Here is a 16,792-nt window from a genome sequence, read left to right on the forward strand (position 1 = left end):
ACAAGAGTGCAAAAATTCGACTCGGCAAATTATATGCAACAGGCGAACAGTCTCTTTAACAGATCACAATTTGCCCAAATAGATTAATGAACTGAAATCCATAAAACTACACTCTAAAACATAAATGGTCATGGTAGCCCCTTAATGTACCTTTCCATCCAGATTAGCAATGCTGCAGTTACACTCCGTAGCCCCATAAAATTCCCCAATCTGTTTAATTCGGAAGCGCTGAGTGAAATCTTCCCATATAGTGGGTCTCAAGCCATTTCCTATTGCCAGCCGTAAATGGTGCTGTGTTTCTGCCTCCCGCACTGGTTGGTTCAACAGGTACCTGCAGATCTCTCCAATATATTGGATAATCTGTGAAAAGCAAGACAAATTAATTTGAGAAAGTCATTTGGTAACATCTGAAGAAAACTAAATCTGAAGAAAACTGGATGGAAACATTTCCAATTATTTTTAAGATGTGAGGAAAGAAAATCTCTCTTATTACCTTTTGCTTTCAGGGAAAAAATGGACACATTTTCTTTCTTTTTCTCTCTCTCTCTGCATGTGTCTTGTAACAAAGCGAGCATCTGAGTATCAAAACTACTTTTATAACTTGAAAAATGTTACTATTAATGGGGAATTTTTGTTCCTGCAAATATTTTAGATTTCCCCTCCCAGGTGAGCCAACCCAGTATGATTAACAGTAGGAGATAATGGGAACTAAGGTACAAAAATTCAGGTACTGGTATGCCAAATGCTATATAGGCCATTAGTCCATAATTGCTGCCTGGCTTATTATGGGAATTTAACTCAGATAATAAAATGCTACTATTTAAAAAATAAAAATAAAAACTGTCTTCTTAAACCTACTACCCCTCTGATATTTTGGGCTGCAACTTCCATTGAACCCAGCCAAAATAAACCATGGTGAAGGATCATGTACATTAAATTCCAAATTATCTGGATAATAAGCAGGGAAAGGGTTATTTAAAGTATTTGAAAGTATTAAAAGTGTACCCTGATTCATTACACAGCAATTTAAAATAAAATAAAAGTAATCTAGGCATCTACATTGGGGGATAACTACCATCTTTTAAACCTCTGTTAATATGGCAATGCCTAATCTCTCTCTCTCGTGCAGAAGGCCTACTGTAATACTTCCATGCAACATTTCAGAACGAAGAATACTTTCTTATTCAGAACTGTATATTTATGTATATAAATAAATAATATGATTTTTTAAAACTGAGGGGCTGTACAGACTGGCGATAAATGCTGGCATCGGGGTGGAGTGGAGGCAAGGCGACTGCACACTGCGCACTCCGACTCTGCTCCCATGCCGGCATGATGCCATGTGTCCCACTACACAGCAGGAGGCGTCATGGCACTCTTTTGGTGCAGTGTGTACATGTGCTGCACCAAAGGAGTGCCAAAAAGCTGCAGAGCCAGCGGCTATGGTGCCTTTTCCATGGCGCAAAAAATGACCCACTTTTTGTGGCTCCTTTTTGTGCCCTGGAAAGGCCAGATTGGGGCTGTGGCCTGCGGTTCCTGCAGCTGCAATCCATCTAGGAAAGGGGCGACATCCTGCCACCTCTTAGGGGCTGTCTACACAGCCCCTGAGATATAGCCCTAGGATGTGGCTTTCCTGTTGGAAAAATAAGAGGTGTAAACAGGAAGAGTAAATACTACTTGCACAACTCTAAAAACATTTTCAAATAAAGGATCTTCTCTATCCATGTGAAATCTCTTACAGCATAGTCATGAGAGCGTATATCACAGCCCTGAAGTTGTCCCCATATGCTACTTGGACTACAAAAATTGTTGCTAGCCTAGCTTCCCATCTAAATTGAAAACAACTGTATCATTGTCTGGATGCAATTTTTACATGCCGTGACAAGAAACTGAGATAGTCTAACTCAGTATGTTTACTGAGAAGCAACCACCTTTGTGCAATAGGGTTTGCTATCAAATAAGTGTTCACAGTATTTCAGTCGTAGTCAGGCTTTTCAAAAAGGAAGCAAAACCCAGCACTGCAAACAAGTAGCAAGTAAAGGTCAACCTGAGGAATTTATTCTTGATTCAACCTTCCCAATGCAATGGGGGAGCAGAGAAATCAATCCAGTTCCTTCCTTGATTAGGTTCATGCATGACACTCAGCAAGGGTGCCAGGGAAGAGATTGATTTTCTCACTCCTTCAGCCTCTCTGTGTTACCCAAAATAGCCATGGCTGCAATGGGAGGTAAAAAAGTCAAGGGATTCACAGCTGGAATATCCCTTTGCAGTACAGCTGGCAGGCTGAACCAAAATACACTATCAGATCACAGACAGGCACACAGCTCTGTAGTCAGCTGAACTCAATACCAGACTTCCAAAGGATAAGAGAAAGCTGACAGGTCATCTCTGTTCAGAGAAAAGTTGTGTTGGTGCAGTGGCTGCCTCACGTAGCAGATCCTTGAGTGACACAGAGTGGCAGAGTGAGAGGAAACAGATCATTTTACACTACAGGCCAGGATACACTGGGATACAGGACCAGGAAGAGAACATTTGAGCTTTCCCCCCATAGCCATCAACATATCTTGGCGAGAGATATATATATCTGTGTGTGTGTGTGTGTGTGTGTGCGAGAGAGAGAGAGAGAGAGAGAGAGAGAGAGAGAGAGAGAGTGTGTGGGTAACTAATTCAATATGGGGCTCTTCTGACCAGCACTTTGGGCTGGCTGGGGGTTGAAGTCAGGGCGTAGCATCTCCACAATGCACACCCTGGCTCCACCCCAGGGTGCCATGATGCCGCGTGCCACTCCACACGGGGTGCAACGTCACGGCGCTCCTCCGGTGCTGTATCCGGCCCCATGGCCCCGATCTGGCTGAAAAAAGGGGCAGCCTGCATAGCCTCTATGTTAATATTTGCACATGCATGCCTATCCACACATAGTTCCACTAGGTTTCAATAGCACTAGATTGTCTCTGAATTTTCCACATCATAGACCTCTTGACAAGGAATATGCTGTTTGGCTGTCAGGAGCACTCACAGAATTTAATGCTTCAGCACCAAATACCGTTAAATGACTGACCCGGCTTTCATATCTCCCATCCAGCTGAGGCACCTATGGATAAGAAGCTAACACAAACACAGTATGTGGTATAACCCTAATAAAATTTTATGTTGGAACTGCCAGAAGATAATTTCTGATTTAGGGCCCTCACCCCACCATGCTGCAGTATGTCAAATGGTCTTCTTGAACTTTGTAACCTGCAGCTGTCTTTCCAAGTACAGCCTACCCACAAATATATTTGCTCCCACCTCCTACAAACTGTGGTGCCTACAAGCAGTTCAGGGCCCTCCTTACTGTGCACTTGTACTTCACACAGTCATCCCAGAAGCGACTGGCAGAGAATTTCTTCCTAATCACTACAGTCAGGCCATGGATCACACACTGGCCGACACCCATGATGTTCCCTAAGAGAAAGAAAGAAAGAAAGAGAAAGTCTTTTAGTATGTCAGGTTCACTGTGATCCAGAGGGGAAACCAAAATCTTTCAATGGCAGAGAGCCACTAGCATGCTAGAGCCAGCCTCCATCCTGAAAGAACCAGCAACCATTCCTGCCTACCTGCTGAGTGATACAGTGGTAGGCAGTTATAGATTATGTCCTGAGGGGTCATTTTGTAGGCATAATAACCAAAAGCTGCTATTCGGTAGTACCTACAAGGAAATAAAGAACAAATGTCAAGGTAGGCCACATAATTCCTCCTGGCTATTACTAGATGAAAGCTATTATTTGATGAAAGCATGTCTTTTGCAGAAACAAGGACCAACAGTCAGCTGACATAAACACAACTTCTGCTTCAATGACACAAACACATGCCTGTGACATTGCACAAAGACTGTCAACAAGATCCTAGATTTATATTCATGAATAGCTCTCAGAAGAAGCTGAATGATGGACTTAAACTCACACAATGACTTCACATAGAGAACTGCTGTGTGATTGCTTTACAAAAGATTTCCCTAAGCTCTATAATGGCACCATAGTGATGTGAGGAATTAAGTTATCTTAAGCAGCCCTATCACAATAGCTAACATCTTCAGAATGTATTTAATTTTTTTTAAGGAGGGTCATTTCTGCTTGGTCCATCTGCAGCTTTAACTTTTCACCTATTTATTTTGCCTCCTGGTGATGCTAAGAGCTTTAGTGTTTATTCCTTTCTCTCCGAAAAGGAGACTGCAGACAACAATCAAACTATCAGAGTTGGAAAAGCACAGTCAAAATGGTGTGCTTGAGAAATCCAAGTTACAACATTATGGATTGTTTATCTCAGAAATAAGTTGGGTAGAGGGAGAACATGACAGAAGTCTATAAAATTATCCACCACCTGGATGAAGTGGATAGCAAGAAGTTTTAGATTGTAAGCCTGAGGGCAGGGAACTGTCTGATTAAAAATAATATTGTAAGCCGCCCTGAGAGCCATTAGGGCTGAAGGGCAGGATATAAATACCTAAATAAAATAAATAAATACGTTTTTCTCCCTGAAAGACACAATCATGTCTTGCAATGAAGCCAGGTATGAGAGATTCAGAACAGAGAAAAGGAAGCAGCATGTAAACTATGAACTTTGTTGGAAGATGTAGCAATTGCCACCAACCTGGACAACTTTAAAAGACACATTTATGGAGGCTAATACAGTGGTCCCTTCTTTTACACGGGGGATCTGTTCCGGACCCCCCTGCATAAAAGAAATTGCGTGTATGCTTGAGCCCCATTAGAAATAATGGGGCTCATGCTCATGGTGGCGCACGTACGCCATGGGCGCACATAAGCCATTGTTCCTTCCGCCTCCCGCCGCTGCTTCTTCCTGCTGAAAGCAGTGTATAATGTGCCCGCGTATGACGTGGGCGCACTGTACTTGCAAGAACTACTCATCACTATGTTGGCTTTATATTATCTCCTATATCATGAATCAGGGCACCTCTCAATTCTAGCTGCTGGAGAACATGAGCAAGTGGGTGTTACTGCACATGTGAAGGACCCCTCGAGATATCTGGCTGGCTGCTCTGGAATAGAATAACAGACCAGATAGGCTTTTCCAGTGCAAGTCCTCTCATGCTCTCTATCACAATTCCTTTCCAACTCTCATTACAATGGCACTTCTTTCCTCTGTTCACAGCTCTACCAAGAACTTTTCAAAATTACAGTTATCAGAAATATATGTAAGCTCAAAATAGCTGCACCCTACAAAATCTCAATCACTGTTCACTTTACTATGCCCATGACATTGGGACCAGGGCAGTAAATAAGCTTTTCTAGGTACACTACTGCTCTTCCTCCGTGCTGTCATACAGTGTGGTGCAGGGGTGACTAAATGGAGACCTACATAATTTACTATAATGGCATTATTTCATAATAGGAAGAAAAGATGCACATCTTAGGTAGGCACCCCAATACAATTTCCACAACCTCCTCAGGAGCCTGAACAACCTTCATTTTGCTTGCTCCTCCTTGCTCACAACCTTTCCAAGAGACAGAGTGGAAGCAGTAAGTCTTCCTGCTAGATGACAACTTCAAAGAGAAGGGCCCCATAATCCAGTGTCCAGTAGCATCTCTTTAATATCTGTGCACTTGATAAGAGTTTTCAAAAATGAAAACTATCCTGAATATGGGCAAGTGAAGACCAAGTTTCAAGGACAGATGCACTGATGCTCCTTACCTGCTGTGTACCACGATGGCAGCCTTTGGCATTCCAGTTGTGCCAGAAGTATAGATGTAGAACAGTCGATCTAGGGGGGAGAAGACAAAAACAAGGAATGAGCTAAAGGTTTAGTTTCTTTGTTATTTCTCTCCGCCATGGCAATCTAACCATTTCAGATGGCTACTCTAGAGGCATAACACAGAACAATAAAGAAAAGTGACTCTGTGCCCACAAGCCACTTACCTGCAGTTTCCCACAGTTCAAGTCATCAGAGGCAGCTTTGCTTTGAACCATGTGCACAGGCCTGAGGGTACAATCTTTTAGTCCCCACTTCGGCCTGGAACTAGGCCAGATACCAAATACCCAGTAACATGAACCTGGTAGACAGGTCACACAACACCTGTGCCTCCATCACAAATCAAGGAAAAGCAGAGAAACTGCTGGCATGTTAATGGGCCCTGCGGGCAAATCTATGGCTCACACAACCATATGTTTGCAAGAAAACATACCATCTAATCCCTTGGCTGGAACCTGAGCTGGAGGCGATTTTGATGCCTTGGCAAGAAGAGGATCCAAGTGCTTGGTGTCTGGAGGGAGGGATTCAGGTCTGAAGTCTCCAGAACAGAACTTGACCATGTTTTTCCCCAGTCCTCCATTCACTTCAGATATAGCTGCAACACCCAAAACAGTCTTTTGTTACAAGAATCTCAGCATGATAAGCATCCAAGTCACTGAGTTTTCAGAATCTTATTTGAAGCTGGATGCTAAATTGTAAATGGCTGGCATTTGCTTGTTCCAATATAATAAACTCCAACTGTGAAATTTACCACATAAACAATTATGAATATGCAAGTTATACTAGCTGTGCACAACCAAAGATGCAAGCTAATTACAGTTAGACCATGCCCAGTATCATCCCCCATGGCATTGCCTTGGAATCTTTCTGCCTTTTAAAAATACTTTTTACTCTCATGCTAGTAACTTTCTTATTTTTAAAGCAAGGTATGTGGCACACACACAAACATAGAGCAGACTATCCACTGCTGCAAGGCTACGTGCGCACAAATCTATCATGTGTGTGAGAGAGGATACTTTACAAATATATTCTACAACAGGGATCCTTTTGAGTGGCTAATATCACTACAACAATGTTGGATATTATGGCTATTTAAAAAATGCTGTTCCTGGTTGATTTATTAACTTCAGGCATTTATACATCACGTTTGAGATATATAACTTCCTGAAGCTATTTGATAAATACTGAAATGATATGGTATCCTTAAAGATGAATACAATACTGTAAGCACATCTTCCAGTAAGTATCTTAATACAGTGGTACCTCGGGATACGAAATACCCAGGTTACGAAATTTCCGGGATACGAAAAAATCCCATAGGAAATAATTGTTCCGGGTTACGAATGTTTTTCGGGTTACGAAAAAAATTTTGGTGCTTTTTTCGGCTTTTTCACACGGAATCGCGGCTTTTCCCCATTAGCGCCTATGGCAATTCGGCTTACGAAGGCTTTTCGGGTTACGAAAGCGGCCGCGGAACGAATTAATTTCGTAACCCGAGGGAGCAGTGTACCTGGATAGGCTCATATGGAATAGTCAGGTATCCTGATCCTAAAGCCATTTTTATTTTTGGGGAGTTTTATGTATTCACTGTTTCAAATTAGTTAGTTGTACTTGTCTCTGGGACTTCTTACTGAAGGACACATGTCATTCTTATAAATAGATAAATAGAAAACATACTGCACTACCAGTACCAGATCAAAGCTACTGTTAATATTGACAGGAGGACTAGTGTTCAAAACGACCCTTCGTGCACATCTATATGTGCCATTTTTATTTCCCATCCACAATAGGTCCCTGAACAACTTCTAGTCCACACAAGATGAGTCATGTAGAACTGACCTCCTCTTCTGGCACTGAGGGGAAAAACCTGTATGCACTGACACTGTCTCGATATGAGCTATTCCATGCCAAATCTTCCAATTTAATAAGCGAAATATTGGTATAACATGGTTTTGTTACAGACAAAGCAGCTTTCAGATACTTCTTCTTAACAAGTTCACAGTCTTCTCTGATGGAGTTTTGTCTTAAGGGCAGCAGCAGAAAGGATTATTTATTTATTTATGTAAATTTTACGCCACCTTTCTCCCAAAAAAGGGACCCAAAGCAGCTCACAAAATAAAACATTTTTTAAAACTTTACGGTAAAATTTAAAAACAGTTAAACTCATCCAATTAAAACTATACAAAATTAACATTAAAAACATACAAAAATTAAAATATAACTAAAACACACACCTCATACAAAAGCGCCCTGTCATGATTATTACATTAAAAGCCTGCCTAAATACAGTGAGGGCAGTTTCAAACATTCCAGAACAGAGACTATTCTCTTACAATGATGCACTAATTTGCCAACACAGATTTAGAAATAAAAATCCTACTCTCTCCACAATGGTAAAAAAGCGTGTATGTGAAGCACATGGCATGTGTTAAGAGAACTGTGCTTCCAGGGAGAAATCCTCCATTTAAGAGAAAGCATGCTCCCCACTCACTTTGTCTTATAATGGTTGTGTTTTACCACACCCATACTGCTTAATCCAATGGACAGCAGCAGTGGTGCCTACAAAATTGGCTGAAGGAACTAGAGCATGCTTATCCCTGGCCTAAGGGGATCATAATCTAAATATACAAGAGTCCCACCTGCTGAAAGCTCCCCGCCAAAGATGATGGCTTTTGCCCCAGAGGTTTTCACGCAGTAAGTCAATGAATCAAGACGCAAGTTGAAGTTGATGAGAGCAGCCTCTATGCCCACTTTTGCCATTCCTAGCCAGAAGCCCACAAACTCAGGTCGACTTTCCATAAAGATAGCAATGACATCACCAACACGAAAGCCCTGCTGGTAGAAGAAGTTGGCTACCGTGTTGGAATACTCATCCAAATGCCGGAACGTCCATTTGTCATCAGTAGCTTCATAGATCAAGGCCACTTTGTCAGGATGTCTGCAGACCACACCCTGAAATATCTTGGGGACATTGCTCTTGGCTTTCCGGTGAAAGTACAATTTATATTTGACATGTAGAAGCACTGACAGCCCCCTGCAATGATAACAGGAAAATCTCAGTAAATTTAGCACAGAACTTAATGCTTCCAAATCTAAGAGGAAAAGGTACAACTGTGACTAGATTTTCATGGTCCACAGAGTCTGACTTCAAGTACACTGCTTCAAGAGCTTAAAGCTTATTCTGTTGTGACAGACTTACACTGACGATTATGTCCAGTCAGTGTTAAAACTATTACACCCTGTTTGTATATCTGTAAACAAAGCAAATTTTACAAAGGATGCCACAAGTACTGGCAAAAAATAAAGCTCAAAATAAACTCTGCAAGTGTGTGTGTATGTTGTGTGGCTTCAAGTTGGTTCTAACTTATGGCAACCCTAAGGTGAACCTATCATGGGGTTTTCTTGGCAAGACTTGCTTAGAGGAGGTGCCTTCCCCTGAGGACGATAACATGCAATTTGCCCAAGTTCACCCAGTGGATTTCATGGCCAAGTGCAGAATTGAACTTTGATCTCCAGAACTGTAATCCAACACTCAAACCACCACACCATGCTGGCTTCTTTGTTAGTGAACTGCATAGTTGCTCAAGTTGCAGACTACATTCTTAATTCTATGTTTTAAATTGCAATCTAGAAAGTTTTCAGTCAAGTACAATACAGTGAAGAAGGGAGAAATACATCTAAAAAGGCAGTAGGAGAAAAAAATATTACAAGGAAAGTGAGATCTGTAGAACTTCCCTTGTAATATTTTTTTCTCCTACCGCCTACTGTGCCACATGTGCCATCCAAAAACACTAGGCCTATAATACTGAGTGAGGGAGAATCTTTTTCAACAATAGGGCTGAAAACTGGTTTTTAGGAATCCAAATCCTTCACTAGGTTCTTTATAAAGTTAGGACACAAGAATTAAGATCATTGCAGCCGCCTAAAGGAGCTGCCCACACAGGCTTCCTGCCTGCAACCAGCTCTGTGTCATGCACATCATTAAATTTTGCAAGCTATTACAAAATTTCACTGTTGCACACATGCAAACTCTGCTCTTCACTCTACCTCCTCCCTTTCTTTTCATTTAGCAGTATCCTTTCCCTATCTGTGACTATGTTCTCATTTGTTAAACAAATAGACAAGTAGTAACAGACAATAGAGGAAGATATTTTCAAAATGCCCTTCACTTTCAGCAAAGTCAATCAAATGGCAACAGCTCAGAGAGCTTTGCATTCAGCAAGTCCTTGGAGAGAAGAGCTGGGACAGCTCTACATGAGATGTTAGAGAGGGATTACTAGTAAGAGTAGACAGGACTATGCTATTTGGACCAGTAATCTGACCTAATATAAGGTAGCTTTCACATGTTCATAAAGCACTAACAGATACAAAATTAACACTGGTTGCAAGTGCATAATTTCCTTCCAGGGAGCACTGGAAGACTCTTGTGTAGATCTAATCACAATACCTCTTTTTCAAATCCAGCTTCTCTTTCACATTGTAACTGTAAGTAGGAAGGAGCAAATAAAAATAATCCATTCACAAAAAGATCCTTCAGCATCTCCTTCAGTGTATCTCGGTAAAAAAAACTAAGTGAAACTGCAACTGCTTACATTTCAGGAATCAAGTGAACAACTCTTTGTCCAAAGGAAAACCATGTCAAGAGGGAGGCAGATAAATACTGCAACTATTTGGGAAAACAAACAAAACAGCAAGTGGCCCAACCCTAGGGATATTTATTTACTAAATGGTAAAGCCCATAGTTTCAACAGAACTTCCTCTGAAATTGGTGCAGAAAGATTACAATCCAAGGACACACTCAGAAGTTAATCTCATTTCATTTACTGGAGATTACTCAAAGTGTATTTAGGGATGGAGATTTATGAAATTTTAGGCCTTGTCTGCACCGCAGAAATAATGCAGTTTGACACCATGACACTACCATGGCTTTATCCTATGGAATCCTAGGGTCTGTAATTTGTTATGGCACCAGGGCTCTTTGACAGAGGTTAATATCGGACTTGAGTAAACTCCACCTCAACATTAGGAGGAACCTCCTGACAGTAAGGGCTGTTCGACAGTGGAACACACTCCCTCAATGGAGTCGGTGAAGTCTCCCTCCTTGGAAATCTTTAAACAGAGGCTGGATGGCCATCTGTCTTACGCTTTGATTTAGAGTTCCTGCATGGCAGGAGATTAGACTGGATGGCCCTTGTGGTCTCTTCCAACTCTATGATTCTATGAAACTCAGAATCAATGTGCAATAAAGAGTCCAGGATTTTGAAACAACAAAGAACTTTACTGAATACACATAGTCAATAATTCACCAGTCAGCATTTAAGCCAAAACTGCCCCTCCAAAAGCCAAGAAGTATATTAAAAACCCCAAAATCCAAACTCAACCCCAACCTCATTCAGTGCCAAAACTAGTACCTACCTCCAATTCCCACAGCTTAGTCCCCCCTACAATCCAGTCCCTCCCCTTCTAAACTGTTTCATCAACTCTCTTTCAGGCTCAGCCATTTCCACCATCCACTCCCCTTCAGTTAGTACCAGACACCAACACAGCCCACATCACACACATTCTAAACCTATCATTCTCAAAACTATCCTGGCCAGCTGCATACATCCCATTCTCCCTATGCCAACTAGCTATCCACTTACCCATAAGCCACAGCAATTATTAACCTACCCATCAGCCCCCAAGCAAGCAAGCAAGCATATAGCATATTTTTTAACCCTCCTCCCTCTATTCACCTCCTCCACAGAACCCTGACAGAATTCATGCATGCATGGTTCTGACAGTTAAATATCTCACAAAACCACAAATCACATAATTCCATAGCTTTGAGGTGTCAACCCGCATTATTTCTGCAGTGCAGATAGAGCCTTAGTCTGTTACTACATCCTAATGATAACTTTACCTACAGCTGTCTGGAACTGGAGACATATTGCAACTGTAGTTTGATATATATATAATAGCATGAAGAATCATGTAGAGAAAATGTTAAAGCAGAGCAATTGATATTTCTGCTTTTTTATTATTGGGGGGGGGGGGGACCTTGGCAATAGGCAATCTTGGTAAGCATTGTTGTGAGCATCCTGTTTAGATTCAAAAGAAAGATCCATTAAAAAGAAAAAGGTCATGATAGTATCAAGATAGTATCTGGTACAGTGCACTTAACACATTCCACTTCCCTAAATCCAGGAAGACAGTGCAAAACCTCCTTTTCTTGTTGATCAAAGAGGAGTCTGGAAGACTCTTCAGAAGAACAAACCAATGATACAAATCAGTGACATCTTGAAAACTACACAGTCTTCCTGACTATGAGTGTCCAAAGCAGGAGCCCTGGAAGAGAGAGGCTGGTTTAGTAATAGGCAGCTGGTATTTAGCCAAATGACGCTGGCCTGTCACAGTGACCCTACCCCCAGCTCTGCCAGGAAAGGAACAGAAGAGCCTTTTCAAGCATTAGTTGCACTTTCCTTATTCTTAAGAGAGCTTTATTCTCTGCTGTTATTTCTTACTTGCCATGCCATTGGGAGGAAGTGGAGATCCAGAGGGCACTGACAGCTACTATAAAAAGTGAGGTAGTCTTTGTAAGCGCAGAAGCCCTAAATCCTTTGGTAACAAAGGAACTCCAAAGATGCAGAAAATAGGTGCTGATTTCAACTTCAGAGCAAGGCAGACATGAGAATTAGGGCTCTATCACACATTTTCTACCTCCAAGCCAGAAAATGCATCTGTCTAGGAAATAATATAAACCCATATGTCCACATCAATTACACAAGGATATCTGACTATTTCTTAGTCAGAAATTATTATCAAATATAAGTATGAGGCTGGCTTTATGATATTCTTCTCTCCTCACCACTCATTTTATTTTCCACAGCATACAAATGAAATTATCTTCCTTTATTGTCACAAGAGTGTCTTATGAAATGCTTTGGGCTAAAAGCTAGCAACTTGAGTTTAGATGAGACATCTAATTCAACCATGTCCTCAGATAAACCAAGTTTCTGAATCCTTGATTCACCTAGCTCATATGTACGCAACCCTTTATAAACAGAAGATTTAGAGCTCTGTATCTTGACCTCCTTTCTATTTAGTAGCAGCACCAAAGCCAATTTGGAGTGAAAGGAGGTATTAAATTGCCTTTGGTGCTGCTACTAAATAGAACCCATGTAGGTGAGCTATAAAATCCCACATTTGAAACAAGGGGTCAAGGTGGGGAGCATGTGCATAAAAACAATGATGGTTTTAGGAAGAATCATTATCTACACTCTTGGACAGAGCAGAGTTCAATCTTAAGTCGCACTGAAGTGCCCAGCATCAAGGCATATCTGTATTTATTGTTTGTAGAAATAGATCTGATATTTATGGGGAAAACAGAACAGTACATTTTGCATAAGAAAAAATTGTACTTACAGGAGATCTCTCAAAGCTGTCTTAAAGATGATCCGGAGGAACGTCCAACCTCCACTGCCAATATAAATGCCCAGAGCTGCTGCAATACTCCATGACCAGGAAACTCCAAAAAACCGCATGAGGCCAAGTGAGCCAAGCGAAGCAGTGCAAACCCCAATGGTGCGCATTCTAGAGAAGAGTAGTTCAGTGTTAACTACTAGGATGATTTAACATTTCTTTGCACCAACAGCATTTTATGCATACTTGTACAGATGATGATTGCAAAGATGGAGTGGCTGATGGCCACACAATACAGGCAGGACAAAGGTAAAGCAAGCACAGGAAAACAGCAAGAGAGAATAGAGGGCTACAGGTTTGTCAGAGACAGTAAAAGCTGCATTAATGCCAAGGTAAAACTAGAAAAAGTTTCCAGGAGAAGATATCTGATTGCAAGGGAGTCTGATTGAAGCTGCCACAAAAGATCAGCTTGAAGCTTCAGTTGCTGTACCCTGTGGCATGGTCTGAAATGTGAGATTACAGACATGCTGCAATAAAGCTCATATCTGCCAGGTCAATTCAAGGTGCTAGGTTTAACTCTGAAACCCTGAAATCACTTGAGTTGACCTGAACAAGACACTTCGTCCTCCTAACAGTAACACCAAGACTGACAACTTAACAGATCCTTCTGCACACTACATTCAATTCCGACACAATGGCTGAACATACAAGAATTCCCTGTTGTTGACCATTAACTGTGGAGAGCCACTGAACTATAAGCCTACATATTTTTCTAATATGAAAAAAGCCTTATTTTTTTTCCTGACAAAAGATAAGCTAGTTAAAGATACACTTTATTTTTAGTCTAAAATTCATACCCAGCTCTCAAGGGGAGATACCACACAGTTAATTAATGAGTGCCTAAAGAGAAAAATAGGAGAACACAGTTACATAACAAATAGGAAGGAGCAACATGTTCCAGAGAGGCAAGGTTTAGTAAAAGCCAGAAAGACAGGCGGAGCAAAAAGGAACAAAGAAAATCAATGTGAACTTTGCCTGAAAACAGTAAGCTCCGACTCTTTCAGCAAGCTGGTTTCATGCCTTGTAGACAGAGGCCAAAAATCTCTCACATTTTCAAGCACTTTATGAGCACTGAGGGAAGCTTCCTCCACCCCTTAAGGGATTTTTTTTAAACCCAGTTTTAAAAATAATAATTGTGCTCCTTCCTTCAGCTTCAAAATAACATGCAAGCCACTAGCAGACAGGATAGTAAAGCTGCGACATAAATGGGAAAGACAATTCCTTCTCCCCTGAAAACTTCAAAAACAGTGACTCAAACCGAAGTGCTGGCTTTGACATTAAAAGTCCTAAAAAGGTCCTCCCCAGGATACTTGAACAAATGCTTATCCACATGGACCAAGATCATCAAAGTACACACTTTTCCATTCTGAGATTAAGACAGCTACAAACAGGACCTGCAGAGTCTGGAATATCTTGGCAGGCCATCTTCAATTCGGTTCCTTATCATATGGTAATAAACCCCCACCAGGCAAGCCATATTTCTGAAAGCTGATTTATAGCACAATTATCCACTCTGAAGCAAGTGTCGCTGATGTCAAAGAGGTTTATATCCAGATTACAGCAAACACAACTATTTAGACAAACGCAGCCATTTTAGTGGATGATGTGAATTTTTATCTTGGCTTTCAACTCTTATTTTTTAAAAATTAATTTTATATTTTAACTTAATTTTATTGCAAGCTGCTTTGAGAGCCCTTGCTGGACTACTAAGAAAGACCAGAGCTAGTAACAATTTACTTGTAATAAATGGCTTTCCCAACAACAAAGTTATAATTTGCATTACATTATGACGTTATAGTTACAGGAGTACAGGCTAATTAAATGGTGAAGCGAGCATTTTGCATGGTTCAAGTAATGGAATTTTATGTTTTTAAATGCTCTGTTCTGGATTCTGCGCCACTGGCACCATGGACAGGAAGCTACATTTCCCACCTCTTTAAATGCAGCCATTTTAGTTACATTTGAGAGCTGGAGTAAATAACATTTTTCTTTTTCAAAATAATCTATTGTAACCAGATACTGAATGGATGCTTGGAATTATAGCTGCAACTCAGTATATGTGTGCAACTCAGTATGTATATGCCTTCAATAATTTGTCAGTTGACTTATGGAGGCCCCATCAATTTCTTAGGGTTTTCTATGTGGTTTTGCCAATTCTTTCCTTAGAAATACAGCCTATGGCATCTGGAATTCGCTGGTGGTCTCCCATCAATCAGGGTTGCTTAGCTTCCAAGATCAGTTGGGGGATCTGGTGCCTTTAGAGTACATAAGAGTACATTTTTAAGCTCTCGGAAAGATATAAATTTTTAAATGAGTCATCAGTCTTATGATTATATCAAAATGATATCAATGGAATCCACATAAGGAATACTAAGGCTGAATCTACACTGCAGAATTAATGCAGTTCAACACAGCTAACTCACAATCAAAGCATACCCAACAGATGGCCATCCAACCTCTGTTTACAAATTCCAGGATTGCACAGCACTGAGCCATGGCAATTAAACCAATATCTAACTGCATTATTTCTGCAGTGTAGATTCAGCCTAAGAATACTATCTGGAAGACCAACTTCTCCCATGTGAGTCTGTCAGAAATTTGAGAACTTCAGAGGAGGCACTGATGCATGTCAGAACACTTTGTGAGGTTGGTGGGTGCATGAAACAGCTCTCTTGCTGTGATAACATCTTGACAGTGGAACTCCCCACCCAAGAGTGGCATAGTGGTTTCAGCACTGGACTAAGACTCTGGAGATCAGGGTTTGGTTGACCACTCGAGCATAAAAATGTACTAGGTGATCTTGGGCAAGTCACACTCTCTCAGCCTCAGAGGATGGCAATGGCAACCCCCTCTCTGATTAAACAAGTCAAGAAAAACCTATGATAGGGTCATTTTAGGGTCACCATAAGCGCATGCACACACACACACACACACACACACACACGACATTCTGTAATAGGCTGTGGTCAACAGGATTACATTGTTATTTTACACAAGCATTTTTACACTAATGCTAATCTTAGCAACGTCTGATCCAACTCAAAAGACATCTGGCAAGCTGCATCAGTGTAGCTGAAAACATTGCCTATGGACAGACATCTGAGTAAAGACACAAAAGTTAGGCAATTATTTTTTTATTTAAAAAGAGTGCACAAACAGATTTTAATATAGACATCTGGACTCAATTCTGTATTAGACTCTGTAAAAGGAGTGGGTGGGAATCAGGGATGGAGAAGCCAATGGTGAGGAATGCTGGGAAGTGGAGCCCAACAATATCTGGAAGGCAGCCTGCCTGCTGTAAAAGCAAAAAAGAAATATCTATTCTAATGCCAACATCTTACATAGTAAACAGCATGCACTTTTATTTGAAATCAGGCAATTTAATAACAGAGAATATTATGACAATGATCTGTTTCCATTGCATATTTCACAAAAACAACTTTTCTAGTCCTTAAAACTGTAGGTGGTGGTAACAATATTTGGAATATCTGTACATAATAAGTCTCTAAAATCCAAGCATATTAGGCAAGCTGCTGAAGGTCACAAAGTTTTCATCTTCTCATATACCTGTCTTCTCTTTTC

At 40.9% G+C, this 16,792-nt stretch overlaps 1 protein-coding gene across 1 annotated transcript in view; it reads right to left on the reverse strand.

Moving 5' to 3' along the window:
• Positions 1 to 16,792, reverse strand: part of SLC27A1 (solute carrier family 27 member 1) — a 40,800-nt gene that overhangs the window by 12,675 nt on the left and 11,333 nt on the right. Inside the window, 7 exon segments of the mRNA XM_042450276.1 lie at positions 151 to 360; positions 3,335 to 3,444; positions 3,597 to 3,688; positions 5,692 to 5,761; positions 6,183 to 6,344; positions 8,389 to 8,783; positions 13,154 to 13,321. Of these exon segments, the coding sequence (XP_042306210.1) occupies positions 151 to 360; positions 3,335 to 3,444; positions 3,597 to 3,688; positions 5,692 to 5,761; positions 6,183 to 6,344; positions 8,389 to 8,783; positions 13,154 to 13,320 (1,206 nt within the window). The 5' untranslated portion in view covers position 13,321.

The sequence above is a fragment of the Sceloporus undulatus genome, chromosome 2 (assembly GCF_019175285.1).
Source record: "Sceloporus undulatus isolate JIND9_A2432 ecotype Alabama chromosome 2, SceUnd_v1.1, whole genome shotgun sequence".
Taxonomy (NCBI): domain Eukaryota; kingdom Metazoa; phylum Chordata; class Lepidosauria; order Squamata; family Phrynosomatidae; genus Sceloporus; species Sceloporus undulatus.